Below are 19,989 nucleotides of genomic sequence, written 5' to 3'. Positions count from 1 at the left end.
TAAAACGGACCAAAAACGTAACACAGTTTATCTCGTGATCACAGGTGGCAAAGATCCATAAAAACAAAACAAACAAACAAAAAACAAACAAACAAAAAAAACCAAACAAACAAAAAAAACAAAGCAAACCTAGCAAATCAAATTCAACATTATATTAAAAGCATAATTCATCACAACCAAGTAGGGTTTACCACGCAGGAAAGCAGGGGTGATTTTATACTAGGAAATCTATTAAACATGATTGTCAGATAATACCATTGTTAAATATTTAATGTTAGTCTTGAAGCCCTGGTTAGTAGAATAAGATTTAAACTGAAATGAGAGGTACGAGATTTTTTTTTAATTGTAGAGAATAAAATTGCACACAATGAATAAAAATATTTAAAACCTATGAATCAATTTCACTAAAGGATCTGTATTCAGGAGAAATATGCTTATTCACAGTAGCAACAACTAACAACCAAAACTCCGTGTTACAGGAATCAGAAATCATCACAGCAAGAAATATATGGGATAAATATTTTTTAAAGCACCATATGAAAAGATTTGAAAAAACAGAGACACTGATCACATACCTGCATGGAAAGGAAAAATATTAAGGTATCAATTTCTCAAGTTAATTTATAGATTTACAGATTAATGCAATTTTTTAATCAAAATTTCGGTGGATTTCATGTGTACTGGAGGAGGTAGATTTGGAGATTCTTAAATTCAACAAGAAGAAGAAACACTTTGAAAAAGTGTAATAGGAAAGAAACCTGAATCTACCATCAATAAAACATGTTCTAAATCTATAGTAATAAAACCAGCATATGGTACTGAAGAGGCACAGATGAATGCAACAGAATTGATATCTCTGAAGCAGATCCTGGTTTTTTTATTGCACTTAATAAAAGATAAAGAAAACATCAAAAGTCTTTAGGAAAGGAATTGATTATTCAACAACTGGAATCCGGGAAATGAAATAACTACTAGGGAAAATCACTTTAGATTCTCAGTTATGCCATACACAGTCTTGGGTGTTTCATCAAGCTCTAAGTCCTGGCTAAAATGTTTCATAAGTCCCATTGTTGTTTCCCACCCTGGGATTTTGTGGCAAAAAAAAAAAAAAAGGTCACAAATGCTTCCCCTCCAATCCACAGGTGGCATCTATATCCACCCTCTTCCTTCAAGCTTGTCTTAGCCGTGTTACTTGCTTTGACCAATGGAACATTAGCATACGTGATGCAAAAAGAGATTTGAAAAGCACTTGAGGGCTGGGGATTGATCTCTTGCTGCTCTTGGAAGCTGGAGACCATCATAGGATCCAAACCCAAGCTAGGGAGGGAGAAAAAATTGATGTCTTTTCTGCAGGGAGAAAAAACAAAGCATCCCAGCTGACAGCCAGCACTGAATTTGGCGCTCAATGCTGAGCCAAGAAGACAAACTCAGGCTGAGGTTCCCTCCCTCATTCCCTTATCCATCCTGGGTCTACTTCCTCTCTACCCACACCCATTCTATTCTGCTTACACTGAAAGCACTCTGTTCCCGGTTCCCCAGAGAAAGAGGAGAAGCCGAGAAGGAGCTGACACATTCCTCACTCTTGGTCACCCACAGACATGATGACACTCTCACCCCCAGTCGACACACCTACCCCTTCCTTGTTCCTCTTGCTCAGATGTCCCTATAATGGCCTCTTTGTTACATTCAACTTTCCTAAGACACTCCTTCCTCTATTCCAGAGACTCTCAAGGGCTTACAAAGGTCGAAAAAAATTCATTGTTATACCTTATTTTTAAGGGAGAAAAAAATCAAACTCAAAGTAGAGAAGAGGAATGGGATTTTTAAATTTGTATCAAAAGAAGAGGTATCAGAGCTTCCCTGGTGGTGCAGTGGTTGAGAGTCCGCCTGCCGATGCAAGGGACACGGGTTCATGCCCTGGTCCGGGAAGATCCCACATACCACGAGGTGGCTGGACCCATGAGCCACGGCCGCTGAGCCTGCGCATCCGGAGCCTGTGCTCCGCAACGGGAGAGGCCACAACAGTAGAGGCCCGCGTACCGCAAAAAAGAAAAAAGAAGAGGTATCAGTTAAAAGTAAGGAAAAAACTTTGAGGCTCGTTCCCTTACCATTTCCTCATTACAGATGAGGAAACAGAGGCTAAGAAGAGCAAGTCCAAGGTCACACAATAGACTCAAGATTCAAAACCAGGTTTGTCCGACTCTAGAGCTATCTTTAACCATGAAATGAAATGCTTCAGAGCAGTGCTACCCAATAGAACTCTCTGTGGTGATGGAAATGTCCTACGTCTGTGTTGTCCAAATGTGGTGAGTATGACCAAGGGAGAAATGCTTCATTTTTATTTCATTTTAACTTAGTCCCTTGTGGCTATTGGGGCTACCTTATTGGACAGCACAGCTCTAGAACGCCACCAAGTTGGTTCCACACCACCATCAAAGGTGGGACCCTCAACATCCTTACCCTCCCTGAATCCCATTCACCCACCCAGGAGAAGTGGCAACTGAAAGATGATAAGACCTTAAGGGGAAAAGAGCATGAGGGTTATGGCCAAGCCTAGCAAAGCCCTCCACAAATACTCAAACGTCCTCTAAAATAAAACAAATAGACAATTTGTTACCCGAAAACTGGGTTCCCCTCTGGGTAGGTGTTGAACCAATGGACACAACCAAGCCAAAGATCGGGAGAAGAAAGGATTTATTATTACTTGCTCCAAGTAAGGAGAACACCGGGGATCTTTCCCAAAGCAACGTCTCCCCAAACAGCAAAACTGGGGAAGTTTTAAGCTAAGGGTACGTGCATATCTATGAGGGGACTTGAGCAGAGGAGAATTCAGGATAGAATTGGGCCAAAGGTTGACAGAGTCCAAGCTTTAGTTGGCTGAAGTCGGGACATCATCCTTCCATCCTCCACCTGGGTGGGGGCTTTAGTTCCTGCAGAACTCTAAGGTATATTATTATGTATATAATACGTATGTATATTATGAGGAACCAGGACCCTGCCCTAAGGCTGCACTATTGTTTCTTGACTGTTCCTCCTTCGTTTCTGCATTCCCTCCCTTAAGATCATTAATTGCTGGGTGTTCCCTGGTGGTCTAGTGACTAGGATTCCAGGCTTTCACTGCTGTGGCCCAGGTTCAATCCCTGGTCGGGGGAACTGAGATACCGCAAGCTGAGCGGCCAAAAAAAAAAAATTATTCATTACTGAGATCTATTCAAGGTAAGCATTACAGCTGGGCTTAAATCACAAAAGGGCTTAGGCCAAAATGGGTTCTCTTATGTCAAGAAAGCCATCCCTGGCTCTCTTTGTCCAGGGACCCCCTACCCTACCTGCTTACAAAACAATGCCATGCTACACTTATTCAGCTAGCAAGAACAGGTTCTGAAGAACTGATTAACATTGTCCACTCCCGGCTGGCTAGACCCCTTCCTAGAGCTACTTCATGGAGTCAGGAAAAACTCAGACATTCGTTTACCTCTGTATAGGGAACATTTGCACTTTTCATCAAGGGGGAAAGAATTGATGTCATTTTCGGACTTCTTTGATTCTGAATTTGTAACTCTTATGAACGGGGTCTATGTTAGCTTCCTTCCTCCTTCCTTCCAAGACCTTGGGGCCAACATGCCAACATATCCTTCACTTTAGGTCCACATCTCCTATTTTTCATTCTCCCAAATGCCCACCGCTGTTATTTGCATTCCCCAGTAGGAGACACTATCGCATAAATATAACCCTCCCAATGGCCAGGAGTCCTCAAATCAAGTCAGGCAGTGCACCAGGCTTGTGGGTCACAAAGACATCCTTTCGAAACTGAAAATCCGTGAAGAATTACGCCCTCATCTGAACCACATGGGCCTCTTTAAGACAATTCTCCAACTTTTTCTCCATCAAACTCATCCCACCGTGGGACATCTTTCCTTTCGCAGATTCACCTACTGCTTTACTTCTGACATGTCTCTCAAGGTCTTCTGCCTATGCTGTCTTCTGTACAACCACGAATCCTGAGGTCAACTTCTTGGTTTGTTTTTTTTTTTTCTCGCCCTTGTAAAATTCCTCTGCAAATAACCTTCATACCTCCCTCGCTTATAAAAATAATTTTCTTAGCAAAACTTGCCTTGGTAAAGAACACAGAGTTTTGTTACAAAGTTCAGTCTGTGCCTTGTTTATCACGAACTGAAAAAGGGAGGCCAGTGAGTACTATTCGACTACATAACAAGATTTTCAGATTTCTGAAAAAGAAAAAAAATAATGATTGAAGAGCACACCACCACCCATAGCCACGCTCCAGAGAAGAAGTGGCCGAAATGATCACCTCTCAAAATGGTCTGTCGCGGGCTTCCCTGGTGGCGCAGTGGTTGGTTGGGAGTCCGCCTGCCGATGCAGGGGACACGGGTTCGTGCCCCGGTCCGGGAGGATCCCACGTGCCGCGGAGCGGCTGGGCCCGTGAGCCATGGCCGCTGAGCCTGCGCATCCGGAGCCTGTGCTTCGCAACGGGAGAGGCCACAACAATGAGAGGCCCGCATACAGCAGAAAAAAAAAAAAAAAGAAAACCCAAGTTTAAATAAAGTTAAATATGTTTCAAAAAAAAAGGTCTGTCGCAAATAGTGCTGGGGTGGGGGTGGGGCAGGTGTTAAATAAAGTCCACTGAAGGAATAGAACCTGAGTCTCACCCTGGTTCTGGGTCCAGAGGACAGAGGACCATGCCGAACTGTGCCATGAGAGAGCAGTCAGCAACATTCACACTGGGGGACATGCCCCAGATAGAACGCCCAGTTCTCCAACAGGAAGAAGGGAAAGAAAAGAAAGGGATGGAGGGGGAACCTGTAGACAAGGGTTTTCACCCTCAGCACTAAGACATTTGGCCCTGGATCATTCTAGGTGGTGAGGTCTTTCTCTGCATCGTAGGGTTTGAGCGGCATCCCTGGCCTCCACCCACTCGATGCCAGTAGTACCCACCCCCCAAAACTTGCGACATCCAAAAATATCTCTAGACATTGCAAATGTCCCCTGGGGTGGGGGTGGGGGGGCAAGTCACCAAGGGAATCACTGCTGTAGGGCCAAAGAGATATATCCGTTTTTTTTAATGGTCAAGACTAAACTATATCGTCTAGAGAGTCACGCTCGAGTGATAAAACTATACAGAAAGAAAGAAATGACCAGTAGAAAAGACAGGACAGTGACCATTTTAGGGAGAGAGAGGGGGCTGTGTCTGGGATGGGAACCATGGTAGGGCCTCTGGAGACAGGATTGCTGGCAAAGTACTACTGCTCAACTGGGGGAGGTGAGTTATAAGGTTGTTTGCTTTAAAGAAATTCATTAGGTTGTACATTTGGTTTGTGCGGTTTTCTGAATCTGTGTGTTCTTTGATAATCAAATGTTTATTTATTTATTTAGTTGCACCGGGTCTTAGTTGCAGCACGTGGGATCTTGGTTGCCGAGTGCAGGATCTTTAGTTGCGGCATGCAAACTCTTAGTTGTGGCATGCAGGATCTAGTTCCCTGACCGGGGATTGAACCCGGGCCCCCTGCATTGGGAGCATGGAGTCTTAGCCACTGGACCACCAGGGAAGTCCCTAAAATGATTTTTTTAAAAAATAAAACCAAAAGGAAAAAAAAAAAAGGAAGAAAGGAAAAGAAAGAAACCTTGACTCTATACAAGGACATAGAACATACTTAAACATAGTATTACCAAATGACCCAGCAATTCTGCTCCTAGATATAGCCCCCCAAGAGAATTGAAAAGAAGTATTCAAACAAAAGCTTATACACAAATGTTCGTAGCAGCCCTATTCACAATAGACAAAAGGTGGAAATAACTCAAATGTCTGTCAGTCGGTAAATGGATAAACAAGATATGGTATATCCATACAATAGAGTTTTACTCAGCAAGAAAAAGGCATAAAGTCCTGGTATATGCTACAATGTGGCGAAAGCTCCAAACCACAGGTAATGAAAGACACAAGATGTAAAAGGCCACATGTTATATGATTCCATTTATATGAAACATGCAGAACAGGTAAATCCACAGAGACAGAAAGAAGATTAACGGTTGCCAGGGGCTGATGGGAGGGAGAATGGGGGTGACTGCTAAAAGCACAGAGTTTCTTTGTGGGGGTGATGGAAAGATCTGGAACTAGATAGTGGTGATGATTGCACAGCACGGCTTATGTGCTAAATGTCACTAATACTAAATCTTACGTGTATTTTACTACAGTGAAAAAGATTGTTTTTAAAGAATAGAAATCTTGAATGCTTCAGGTCAAGCCTGCTTTGCATATCTCCTGCTATGATATCCGATTTCTCTGCACACATGAAAACCTTAACCTTGTCACCACTAATGAGATACCCGTGTCAAGAGTCCTGTTTGCTTGCGGACAAGCGTTGCAAGTAGTCGATAAACAATGCTGGCGCTTCACACGCTGGGTGCCAATGTGACTAGGTGCCAGGGCTTGAAACCCTGTCCTTATAAGATCTTCCAAAGAAAACAGTTTCTTCCATAGGCGAGCACTTGGAAACACTCCATAGGTATAGCCTGTCCATCCAACTCCCTTCCTAGACTGCAGCCATCATTCAAGACCCAAGACCCTCCTTGATGGGACAAAAAAGAAGCAAAAAAAATTGTATAATAAAAAGGTCAAATGATCCTTTACCCAAAACCCTCCAGGCGTTCGACAGCTGTGGGCTTTATCTACCAGCTGCCCCTCCAGAGCCAATTTGATGACCATACTTCATCCTGTGCCTCTGTGTCCTATGACTTGAGTCTGGGTTGGGAGACCTCAATCCACTTCCTAAACCTGGAATTGGAGGAAAGTGGCCCAATCTACTGCTACTCAGATGGCCCCACCCATGACAGACAACAGGGTCCCAGAGGAAAGCAATTATTTTTGTTTGTTTGTTTCCCACTCTTGACATTATTTATCTCTAAGTGTACGCAGACATTTAGCCTGAGCTAGCAAAGACTCTAAGTCCAAGACAAAGAGAGGGGAGAGGGGGAAGGGGAGGTGGGGAGATTGAGAGGAGAGGGGAGATGGAGAGAGGGGAGAGGAGATAAAGGATACAATTTTCAAACCCCACCACCCACATCAGTTCTCTTTTACTGGGAAAGGGAATGTTCTATCAGGCACAGGTGTGTGGAGAGAGAGGTACTGACCACAAAGAGCATCTGGGCTCCCAGCCTGACAGGAGCTGAGGTCCACAGGACCTCCCTGGGGCATTTCAGGTGTTCAGCCACAAAGAACAGATTTTAATTCTGACAAAGGGTCTGGTGTCACAGTGGGAAATAACTGGTCAATGAATTTCATCAAGTAGGAGGGAGAAAAAGAAAAACTCGTCAGACCAGTTACCAAGTTACCAGACAGCCACATTTCCATAATTATTTAACCCCACCCTACCTTCTTCCAAAGGATCGGGTTGATTTATTTCTCTAAGTGAAAAGGTAGCTAAATGGGTATCCCTATGTCTCCTCCAGGAAGCCAAGCACTTGTTAGAATTGTAAGTCTGTACCTTCACTAATAAATTGTTGGATAGTACTGTCCCCAAGATGCCAGGTGACGATGAGGCTAACTGGTCTACCATTCTTCAGTGCATTCATGAACCTACTGAAACACTTTCTGCCTACCTAGCTTATTTCCTTATAGTTATTTCTTTGACTTTGTCCCAGACTCAGCAAGGACTTTGGGGTCCCAGCAACATACCTGGCTCAGCACAACTGTCCACTCAATATCAGTGGAAACAACACATCCTGAATATAGCCCCAAATGTAACCTCTGTGATCACTCCATCACACCTGCAGGTAAACTTCCGGCACTCAGAACACACGAGGGCACAAGCCTCTCTTCACAGCATGAGGCGACCTCCTTACTCTTGCCCACAAGACCTCTGTGCTTTTGTCACCGCCTTTCCACCCATCTGGAACACCCTTCCCCCTTATCCTCTTTCTAAGCATCATTTACCACCCAAATCAAACCACATCTCTTCAACCACTCCAATCTGAGACAATCTCTCTCCTTCTACAGATGCCCGTGACAACTTACCATCAATCTCGGGGAAGGTAGGGGAGGCTCAGAAACATGGTCTCTAGAGCTCTTGTTCTTTCCTGCTATACAAAATCTAATCATCTCCAAAAAGTTCATTTAAAATCTTCCAGGGACTTCCCTGGTGGCGCAGTGGTTGAGAATCCGCCTGCCAATGCAGGGGACACGGGTTCGAGCCCTGTTCCGGGAAGATCCCACGTGCCGCGGAGCAACTAAGCCCGTGTGCCACAACTACTGAGCCCACGTGCCGCAACTACTGAAGCCCGCATGCCTAGAGCCTGTGCTCCGCAACAAGAGAAGCCACCACAATGAGAAGCCCGCGCACCGCAATGAAGAGTAGCCCCCGCTCACCGCAACTAGAGAAAGCCCACGCGCAGCAACGAAGACCCAGTGCAGCCAAAAATAAATAAATAAATTTTAAAAATATATATTATATGATATTGCTTATATGTGGAATCTAAAAAAATGCTACAAATGAACCTATTTACAAAACAGAAATAGAGTCACAAATGTAGAAAACTTAAGTTTACCGAGGGGTAAGGGTGGGAGGGATAAATTGGGAGATTAGGACTGACATATACACACTACTATATATAAAACAGATAACTAATAAGAACTACTGTATAGCCCAGGGAACTCCACTCAGTACTCTGTAATGACCTCTATGGGAATAGAATCTAGAAAAGAGTGGATATACGTGGATATCGTATCGTATAAGTGGGTATATGTATAACTGATTCACTTTGCTGTACAGCAGAAACTAACACAACATGGCAAATCAACTAGACTCCAATAAAAATTAATTTTAAAAAAAGAAAAGAAAAAGAGGGGATGAGAAGGGCTATAGGAAAAAGCAACCAGAATGTCGGCAGGGGCAAATTCTAGGGCATCTCCCCACCCCAGCTTTCTTTGTTCTCTGCAGTTCCCCAACTTTTCACAATGAGCTAGGAAAGCACAACGGTTAAGGGCTCAGATTCTGAGCCAGAATACCTGGGGTTTGGGTTCAAATCCCAGCTCTACTACTTACTAGCGATGTGACCCTGGGCAAGTGGCTTAATCTCCTGGGGCCTCCAGGACCTCATCTGTAAGGAGGAATTGCTGGGAGAACTTGCTGCAGTATGGTAAGCAAAGCACTTAGAACAGTGTCTGCCACAAAGCAAGCCTTCACTGTCGAGATGATTCTGATTATTACAGTACCAAAGGCAAAGTTAAAAAAATGAAAAATGGAACAAGGGGAGAACAGTTGTAATCTGAAGCTCAAACCTCTGTCTAAAAGCAAACCCTTCGGGCTTCCCTGGTGGCGCAGTGGTTAAGAATCCGCCTGCCAAGGCAGGGTACACGGCTTCGAGCCCTGGTCCGGGAAGATCCCACGTGCCGCGGAGCAACTAAGCCCATGCGCCACAACTACTGAGCCTGCGCTCTAGAGCCCGTGTGCCACAACTACTGAAGCCCACATACCTAGAACCTGTGCTCCACAACAAGAGAAGCCACCGCAATGAGAAGCCCGCGCACCACAATGAAGAGTAGCCCCCGCTCGCCGCAACTAGAGAAAGCCCCGCACAGCAACGAAGACCCAACGCAGCCAAAAATAAATAATAAATAAAATTAATTTTAAAAATAAATAAATAAAGCAAAGCAAACCCTTCAAGAGAGAATGTACATGCACTTAAATAGGTAGTGTTTAATATAAATGGAGCACCTCAGCTTTCAGAGACTCTGAAACATGGATGGAAACTCAAACTCAGGAAGGAGAGAATCGCCTCCCTTTGCCTCCTGCTCTTGCCATATGTGGCATCAACGACCAGTTCCCTGGCACCCATCGTGCCCCAGACTCACCCACCCCTCTAACTGGCAGCGAGCAGCTGGGGTGGCCTCCCAGGAAAAAAAAAAAAATGCCAGTGGGTTTTCCTGGGGCAGCTGGTCAAGCAAGTCCTGTGGTTTCTGTTCCCCGCCCCCCCACCGAAAGCCCAGAGCTTGGGGTCCCCAGAGCCTCGGAAGCTGAGGCACCAGGTAAGCACAGTGATCTTCCCTCTGGGGCCACAGGTCCGAGCACCCAGCTCTCATCAGCAGGTCACACGGTGGGCTTTCCTCTGCCTGCCCCAAGACCAAAGTCAGAAATGGAGCCAAGCTTTGGCAGACACTTACCCAGTGGCTGGTCTGCCCAGAAAGGGTAGTGGACTCATGGTGTCTAGGAGAAGCTTCCAGAAAATTCACAAAGTGTCAAGGGCTGGGATAAGTGTACCCCATGCATCATTTCATTTAGCCCCCAAAACTGCAGCCCTGACAAGCAGGTGCCATAATTATCCTCACTCTTCAGATGGGGAAACACTGGTTTGGTCCAGCTCATGAGCCATGACCGGCAAAACAGGACTCCGAACAATTCTCGTAACCACTTGGAAACGGGTCCAGTGAGGCTGACCTTCGGGTCTTTATGACACACCTATGTGGGGGGAGGGGAGATATTTTCTGAAGACTAGTTTAGGGCTCCATCCCATGCTTTCACCCACAGATCCCCCTCTTGTAACTCTTCCTACAAGTGCATTCAGTCACATATTCAACGTCTATATTTGCCATCAGAAGGTCCTCTCCAAGGATGCAGGGGCTTGTCCCTACTGTGGCCCTGAGGACCCCAATACCTGGCACAAAGTAGGTTCACAATAAACACATTTTGTGACCCAGCTCACAAAGACTCCATCTCCACTCTGCCCATCCAAGGCTCCTTGCATCTGGCCTCCGTTGGCATCTCCACCCCAAATATGTAGACAGAGTGATGGAGAAGAAGCATCTCAAGACATACACCACAGTGACTTTCCTTTTAAATACTTTCACCACTGAGAACCTTCTTTTTCTCTCTCTGCCAAAAGCAGCATTGTTTTGGGATCAGGTGGAAGAAGGGACATTTTAGAGAATGTTTAAACTGCGTTCAGAGGACAACCCAACACCTTCATCCCAAATGCTGACCAGACCTTAGATGTTTCCAGAACCTGGCAATCATGCAAGAAAGCGGCTCAAGGAGGTGTTGGAGAGGATTCCAGGGGAATTGAGGGCTTGCCAGATAGTTTTCACAGGTCCGTGTCTGTTGCCTAAGACAGGGAGGTATCTTCTAAAGGCTCATTTCGGTCCGTTTAGCATTCAAAAATCCCATGAAATGGTGTGTAAGCCACAACAACAAAGAAACATAAGCATTTTAAAAGCCGGAAATGTACACCCAGGTTCATAGCAGCATTATTCACGATAACCAAAAGGGGGAAACAACCCAAGTGTCCATCGATAGAAGAATGGATAAACAAAATGTGGTCCATCCATACAATGGCATATTATTCAGCCCTAAAAAGGAAGGAAATTCTGACACCTGCTACGACATGGATGAACCTTGAGAACATTACATTCAGTGAAATAAGCCAGACACAAAAGGACAAATACTACATGATTCCACTTATACGAGGTCCCTAGAGAAGTCAAATCCATAGAGACGGGAAGTAGATGGTGGGGGCCAGGGGCTGGGGGAGGAGATGAGGAGTCAGTGTTTCATGGGGACAGAGTTTCAGTTTGGGAAGATGAGAAAGTTCTGGAGATGATGGTGGGGATGGTTGCACGACAGTATGAATGTACTTAATACCACTGAGCTGTGTATTTCAAATGGTTAAGATGGTAAACTTTATGTTATGTGTATTTTACCACAATTAAAAAACTGAAAGGGAAAAAAGCCTGAGCTGAGTTATTCTTGATAGACAAGAGTGTAGGTTCAAAAAACAATCATTTCTTGACATCTGTGACCAGGACAGGACAACGCTTCCCCTAGGGGACACCACCACTGATTACAAACCGGGAGCAAACATCGATGCCAGATGCCAGGAACAGGTATCTGGCAGGTCTCCGCCACAGCCGTACGTGCAGAACCACACCTTCTTCAGTGATGAAACCCCCAGTGCTGGCAAAACAAGTCCTGCTCTCAAAGGCACAAGATAAAAAATTTTAAAAATAAAAAAACCTGCTCAAAACATCAGGGACATTTTTGCAGATAATACCATCCTGGATATTTTGACTAAAATGAGTACAGAAATAAATCCACAGAGGAATGTCTTAAATTATATCTCAAGATATGTAAGCCTGGAGTATTTCAAACAAGAACCTGAATTTGGAAAACGGAGCATTGAGATAAAAGACTATTCACTGTTTTCCCTGGTACCCCAGCTAGAAGTAGCTCACCCGTCTTTAAACAGAGGGGGGCACCCACACACACAACACACCACACACACACACACACACACACACACACACACACACACACACAACTATTTTTGTGTCTCAGATGCGGTGCAGACCCCAGCCATCTTTTCTTAGCTGTGTGGCCTTAGGCAAGTTAAGTAACCTCTCTGGTCTCTAAAACAAAGATAACGGGGCTCCCCTTGCAGCTGTGTGTCCTTGTAACATGGTAGGTCCTACACAGCCTCTCCTCCCCTCACCATCAGAGAACACCACCCCCTCACCTCCAAATTCATCTGAATGGTCTCTCCCACCCAACTTATTCACCCACACCCCGACCCCCACCCCCACCTCGAAGTCTCCCTGTTCTACGAAATTCCAAACCCACAGGTGGTCCTCTACTTCAGCCAAGACTCTGCCCCAGCTTTGATCCTTCTTCTTGGTCATAGCTTGGCTTCTCTGCGTCCCTGACCTACCGACGTTCTCAAGATTTTTCCACAATATAATAATCATCGTTCCCTCCTATATCTACAAACCACCAGATTCTCTTTTCCTTCACAAACTGCCCTCTCAAAAGGGAGGTCTCCACTCTCTCACCTCCTGTTTCCTCCCTTCCAGCATTCACAGAATGGAAGGACTCCCTGGGGCTCGAAGGAGTCCTCCCTGCTGAGTCTATAGAGTCTACTCAGGACTCACCCTGTGTGGCTTCCCCATAGCTTTGGGCTCAGGTGAGAAGACCCTCCTTTCTCCCTTCCCTTATCTTTCGTGATACAACCCTTAAGCCCTCCCTCCCCCCCACCCGCTCACTTTCTCCATCTCACATTTGCTAAGTCTTTCCCAGGGAAAAAAGTCAATAAAACAATAAACAAGTAACGAGTGTGTGTGTGGAACTAGACTTCCTGGATATCAAAACATTATAAAACTATACGTATTAGAAAAGTAACAGCCCCGGTGCAAGAAAGGGCAGACATATTTATGGATACCCAGAAATGACCCCAAATTGATGACGAACAGGTAAATTTCTGCAATACCTGGGGTTGAGACGCCAACTAGTTATTTGGGGGGAAATGGATACCCTTTTGAATCACAAACAGGTCCCAAATGCCCAGGACAAAAATTTTTTTAATGATAATAATTAAAGTTATAGAAAATTTGGAGGAAAAATACGTTCATTTTATGGATAGAAAGGGACTTTCTAAGCATAAAATAATGAGAGGCATGCACAAACCCAGCTCTGAACTCCATAAACATTTTAAGCTTCTCTGGCAACGGACAGCCAGAGTATATTCGTCAAAAACACCTGAACAGAAACACCTGAAAACATAACTGGCAAAGAGTTAACAGTCTTCGCTATGAAAACAACATGCAGATTAATACTTCAAAAACCACTAAGGTACTAAAAGATAAATGGACAAAGGATATGAACAGGAAGAGAAAACCCAAATGATAAATAAACATGTTTTAAAAGGTTCAACCCTGATAGCAATCAAAGAAATGCAAATAGAAACAATGACAACACACCAGCTCCTCCTTCCAGTAAATTATGAAAGATTTTTCAAACAACACTCAAAGCTAGCCAAGGTGTTCCCTCTCAGCCATTGCTAGGAGGAGTGCCCGTTGGTACGTTTCCGGAAAGCCATTTGGCAATCGGTATCAAGAAACTTTGACCCAGAAATTTCACTTCTGGAAGAGCAAAACCCGAAGGAAAAAAAAAAAAATGTTCGATAAAGCTTCGACACCAAAACGTTCATCCCTCTTTGTGGAAACAAGAAATAATCTAAATGCCCAACGACAGAGAAACTTAACTAAATTCAGACACAACGGAGCCACTAGCAGGAAGTATCCCCCCAAAACTGTGAAATAAGGATGTTTTGCTTTTATCCTTTACACAGTTCTTTTTCCAAATGTCTACCCCAAGCAGTCATACTTCTGGAATCAGGTAAGAAATACATTTGCTTTTGTTTTGTTTTGTTTTTGACAGTAAAGCCCATTCTCATCTGGTCTCTCAAGCAAGAGGAACATTCAACCATCTAGCTCAGGAGTTGGCAAAATCCGGCCCGACACTTGGTTTTGTAAATAAAGTTTTATTGAAACACCGCCACGCCCACTTGTTTATTGCGCCTCCTTGCAGGGTGGCTGCTTTCCCTCTCCAATGGCAGGGCTGAGTGGTTGCAACAGAGACCATACAGACCTCAAAGTTTAAAGTATTTAACATCTGAGTCTTTGCAAAAACGGTTTGCCACCACCACCTGAGCTAATGAATGTCTCCAGCTTCTTTCTAATGAACAAGCCACGAGAAATGACTTAGAACCCCCCAAAACCTCAACGTACCTTTCTGGCAGTGGCTGTGCGTCCAACACCGCTCCACAAATTGCCCGTTGATGACGGTGGCAGGGCAGTTGGTCTTGCCCTTCGCAGCGCCTGGACAAATGTCCCCACACTCCTCATTGTCGTCTTTGTTCAGCACGATGTAATTATCCTCCACGGAATCCAGGATGCGAGACCAGTCGATAGTGGCCAGGTAGCAGAGTTCATTGTTCTTCTCGATGCGAACGGAGCCCCGGGTAATGTTCATCAAGTTGTAGAGGCCAAGCTCCTTCAGGTGAACCATCTCGAAGATGACCAGCGCGTAGTTAAAGAAGAGGCGGGAGCCCCGGATGACCGTGAGGTTGGGGAACAGGTCCTTCAGGCTCTCCAGCCCGTAGACCCGGAAGAGCAGCAAGTAATCAGTGATCATGATGAGCTTGGGGAAACTGAGGTCTCGGAAGTCCTCAGGTCTCGTTTTGAACATCAATAGGATCTGCAAATGTCCTTCGATGACCGAGCAGTTGGCCAGCTCGTGCAGCCGGGTGAGGTTATTCCGGATATCCATGCCGGGGCACACTAGAAGCACAAACAAGCAGAGAGCAAGACAGGTGAACAAACACCCCACGGATGGTTTATAAGAACTAGTGGCAGGGCCAGCCACATGGGCATGTGACCTGCGTCCCACGCCCGCTCAGAAGGGCCCTGCTTAATGCTCTTCCGTCTTGAAATCCTTAATTATTTCTGAGTGAGGGGTCCCAAGGTTTCATTCTGAACTGCACCCTGTAAATTCTACAGCCAGCCCAGTTCAGTGGCTTTCTCTGTAAGGTGTCTGTGCCTAAGTAATTACTCCTGAAAGGCAAATCATCATCATCATCATTCCTTTGGCAGGACCCATTAGAAGCCTTAAAAGCATCGCATCAAATATGATGCAGTGAAGACATTGGGATTACAGGGGATTGAGTAATGCAGCAGGTGTGGAAGGGGAAAGGGGAGCCGTCCCCAGTGAGTTGGTGTGGAAGATCTTCAGGAAATGGATTTATGGGGATAAAGGTGCCCACATCAGAAATGGGGCAAGGAGGGCTTCCCTGGTGGCGCAGTGGTTGAGAGTCCGCCTGCCGATGCAGGGGACGCGGGTTCGTGCCCCAGTTCAGGAAGATCCCACATGCCGCGGAGCGGCTGGGCCCGTGAGCCACGGCCGCTGAGCCTGCGCGTCCGGAGCCTGCGCTCCACAGCGGGAGAGGCCACAACAGTGAGAGACCCGCGTACCGCAAAAAAAAAAAAAAAAAAAACAGAAATGGGGCAAGGAGAGCTGACTTTGTTTTGTCAATTCTCCCACTTTCCTAACACTCCTTCCCAACCCGCCCTCCTGGCAGGCAGCCAAGGTCTAATTACCTTTTACCTGGGTGTGGCAAGGGCTTCCCAGAGACTCTGATCTCCCCTGCACAAACACCCTGCACACCCATTCTCCTGCAGGTGGTCCCTCCCTTGCTCGGACACCCTCTATGTCTCCCCATGACCCTGCACTTTCCTCTCGCGGCCCTCAAGGTTCTGCCCCACCACCCCCTGCACCATGTGAAACAGGCCTGCCCACTACTCTCCAATTCCAAGGGGGCCTTCCCAAGCCTTCCCTATAACATGACCTATGAAGAGGAATAAGTGAAAGAATGCAGGCAACCAAGCAGTGGCTGGTACACAGTACGTGCTCAATTAATGTCAGCTATTTTGTTGCTGTTCATTTCTCCCAAACATATCACGGTGTCACCTCTAGGCTCCGTGCCTTCATTCCCCTAGACCAGGGTGGGAAAATATTTTCTATAAGGGCTCAGATAGTGAATATGTTCAGCTTTGCAGTCAGTCTCTGTTTAGACTACTCCAGTCCGCCATTATAGCTCAAAAGCAGCCAGAGACAGTGAGTGGATATGGCTGTGTTCCAATAAAACTTTATGATAAAAGCAGGCTGTGGGTTGGTGTTTGCCCCTGGGGTGGTAGTTTGGTGACCCTTGCCTTAGTCCAACAAAGTCCAACAGAACTTCTGCAATGATAGAGATGTTCTATATATGCACTGGCCATTATGGAAGCCACCAGCCATTTGTGGCTGTCTAGCCCTTGAAATGCGACTGATATAAGACTGAGGAACTGAATATTTGATTTTACTTTAGATAGTGTAAACAGAAATAGACACATGTAGCTAGTGGCTACTGGACTAAACAGGGTAGCCCTAGCCCCTCTGACTGTCAAAGTCCTTTATACCTTAGCTCCCTATTTTGAAATCCAGCTCATCATCCTTCAAGATCCAGTTCAAATGTCACCTCCTCCAGGAAGCCTTCTCTGATTTCCTTTCCTCCATATACCTATTTGGATCTTTCCCTCCTCCTGTGTTCCTTATATTGGAGTTAACATTCAGTAGAACTGAATTCTTCAGACAGCCTCTCCTTGCCAAAACGCAAACACACACACATACACTCACTCACTCAGAAATTGGGAGGCAGCTTCAAGGGGACCAGGATGGCAGTTCCAGCCCCACACACTCATGCCACCCAAGGCTGAGGCTCCCAGCTTCAGTCACATCAACGGCATCTACATACAGAGGTCTGGACAGGTACCACGCCACTGACACCTCCCAACAAGCTTCATCCGCACCCCACAGAAGGGAAAACTGGATCTCTAGGAGGCAAAGCCAGTCAGTCAAGGACAGACGACCCACCAGTAACATTCAGGGTTGCCAGACTTAGCAAATAAAAATGCAGGACGCCCAGTTAACTATGAATTTCAGATGAGCAGCAAGTACATTTTAGGATAAGTATATCCCATGCAACGTTTGAGACATACTTATCCTTAAACATTACTCATCGTTTATGTTAAATTCAAAGTTAACTTGGTGTCCTTTATTATATCTGGCAGTATACAGCTTAGATTCAGCCACAGGTCCGGGCTTCTCAAGCCTGAGCCTCACACTCTATGTCTTACACACACACGCACACGAAATTGTGAAATCGATACAGGTACAAAGAACACCAGCCCACCATCCTCCCCAAGTTGTGTCAGAACCAAAATCAGATACGAATATGCATTCAAAGATTAACCGGCTGTTGGACATCCAGGAGATGTAAATCCAAACCACAATGATACCACTTCACTCCTACCAGGATGGCTAAAATTAAAAAGACAGACAATAACAAGTGTTGACGAGGATGTGGAGAAATCAGAACCCTCCTACATTACTGGTGGGAATGGAAAATGGTACAGCTGCTGTTGTGGAAAATAGACCAGCAGTCCCTCAAAAGGTTAAGCAAAGAGTTACCATATAACCCAGCAACTTCACTCCCAGGTAGATACCCAAGAGGAATGAAAACATAGGTCCACACAGAAATGTGTGTACAAATGCCCAGAGCATCATTATTCATGATAGCCAAAAAGTGGAAACAAGCCAAATGTCCATGAACTGACAAATGAATAAACAGAATGTGGCATGTCCATACAAAGGAAGATAATTCAGCAATAACAGGGGAGAAGCGCTGACACCTGCTACAACAGGGATGAACCTTGAAAACATCAGGCTCAGTGAAAGAAGCCAGTCACAAAAAACCACATGTGGCATGATTCCATTTACATGAAATGTCCAGAACAGGCAAAACCCTAGAAAGTAGATTAGTGGTTTCAAGGGGCTTTGAGAGGGGAAAATGAGGAGTGACAGCTAAGGAGTATGTGATTTCTCTGGGGGGTGATGAAAATGTTCTAAAATTGATTGTAGTGATGGTGGCCCCACTCTGTGAATGTACTAAGAACCACTACATTTAAACTTTAAATGGGTGAATTGTATGGTATTGAATTCGATCTCGATAAAGTTGTTATTTAAAAATTAAACAACTATAACTGTAGTGGACAACAAAGAACTGCTTTTTTCTTTTAAATCTCCAATGACTCTAACTCAACTCATTAAAGCTGTACGTGTCCCTATTAGTCTAAGACAATAGAGCAATTCACTGCGTGAACAGAAAATACCCAGAGGATGTTAGAGATGGTACCAGCAGTAGGTGTCAGACCTTGTACTGGCTTTTAATACCTCTGGGTGGGAACTGAAAGATGCTTCAGGTCCTCAGTAAGTGACACCTGGTTAATCAGCACGCTACACACAGGAAGCGAAGGGCCATGAGGACCGGGGGAGGACGGGGGGTCCTGATGACAGCTAATAACAATTCCCACGTAAAGCACTTGGCCATGTTCTGGCAGGCACGTTCTCTTGATGAATTCTCAGAATAATCCCAGAGGAGGCGGATACACGAAATGTGGTCCATGCCCATTTTTGTGATGAGCAAATCAAACTCACACAGGCTGAGTTTTAAGGGGTAATGCTAGGATTTCAACCCAGCAATTAAATGCAAAGTTCATGCCTGAACTATGTTACAGTTTCTCCGTCTTTGTTCTTTAAAAACATACCAAATTAAGAAGCAGGTGAATCTGACTTAAATAAGGAAACAATGAAATAATGTTCATGCAGTGACAACCTGGAGGAAGCTTGTTAAAGACAGTTTCTTTCGTTCACTCCTTCAGCAACTATCTGCTGAGGACCTGTTTCTGCTGTTCCAAGGACTGGAAGTGCTTCAAGGAATAGGACAAGAGGGATAGGACAATAGGATAGGGAGATACGTGTATACATATAGCTGATTCACTTTGTTATACAGCAGAAACTAACACAACATTGTAAAGCAATTATACTCCAATAAAGATGTTAAAATAAATAAATAAAAGGAATAAGACAGAGTCTGCCCTGGATCTCACAGACTACTAGTTGCTATTAACTACCCAAATCAACTGAAAGTATAACTGAGGAGGAGATCTCAGTTATTCAAGGACAGCTTCAGGGGCTAGAAGAGATAATGAAAATGAGCTATTTGACTAAGTCCAGGACAATCAAGGAGGGCTTCCCGGAGGAGGTAACACCAGAACTAAAACCTACACAAACAGTGCCATAAGTTCTGCCTACTTCACTGGAAGGTCAAGAGCTGTAGCCTGTCGCTGTAGGTCACAAGGGTGTGTAGGGCCTAGAGCAGCCTTATCCAATAGAAACATGATGCGAGCCACACAGAATTTAAAATTTTCTCTATAAAGTAAAAAAGAAACAGTGAAATTAAATATTCTTAATTTCACCCAATGTATCCCAAAACTTCACTTCAGCATGTAAGCAATACAAAAAAAAAAAAAAATCTATGGGATTTTTTTCACACTATGCCTCCCCAACGCCACATGTTTTATACACTTGCACCAGGTCTCAATTCAGATACTACATTTTTATCAGAAATACTCAATCTGTATATGCAGATTTCACAAAACGAATCACTGAAAAGGTAGGTTCTTTGTATCCCCAAGTTGTTCCAAGCAAAAGAGTTGTTCAATAACAGAATCAAGCATTGATTTTTTTTTGACATTTCAATCAACTAACGTTAAAT

General features: G+C 44.8%; 1 protein-coding gene and 1 non-coding gene across 7 annotated transcripts in view; both read right to left on the bottom strand.

The window, feature by feature from the left end:
* INSR (insulin receptor) overlaps nt 1-19,989 on the bottom strand; it is a 129,884-nt gene that overhangs the window by 97,481 nt on the left and 12,414 nt on the right. For all 6 annotated transcript variants that reach the window (XM_060145384.1, XM_060145385.1, XM_060145386.1 and 3 more), the window contains exon 2: nt 14,567-15,118. In XM_060145384.1, coding sequence (XP_060001367.1) covers nt 14,567-15,118 — 552 coding nt within the window. The remainder of the gene's footprint in view (nt 1-14,566; nt 15,119-19,989) is intronic.
* On the bottom strand, nt 5,492-5,564 carry TRNAW-CCA (transfer RNA tryptophan (anticodon CCA)). The gene has a single exon. It is a non-coding gene; the product is annotated as a tRNA-Trp (tRNA).

Source organism: Lagenorhynchus albirostris, chromosome 3 (genome assembly GCF_949774975.1).
Source record: "Lagenorhynchus albirostris chromosome 3, mLagAlb1.1, whole genome shotgun sequence".
Taxonomy (NCBI): Eukaryota; Metazoa; Chordata; class Mammalia; order Artiodactyla; family Delphinidae; genus Lagenorhynchus; species Lagenorhynchus albirostris.
The sequence above is the reverse complement of the archived record's forward strand: the minus strand, read 5'-3'. Positions and strand labels throughout refer to the sequence as shown.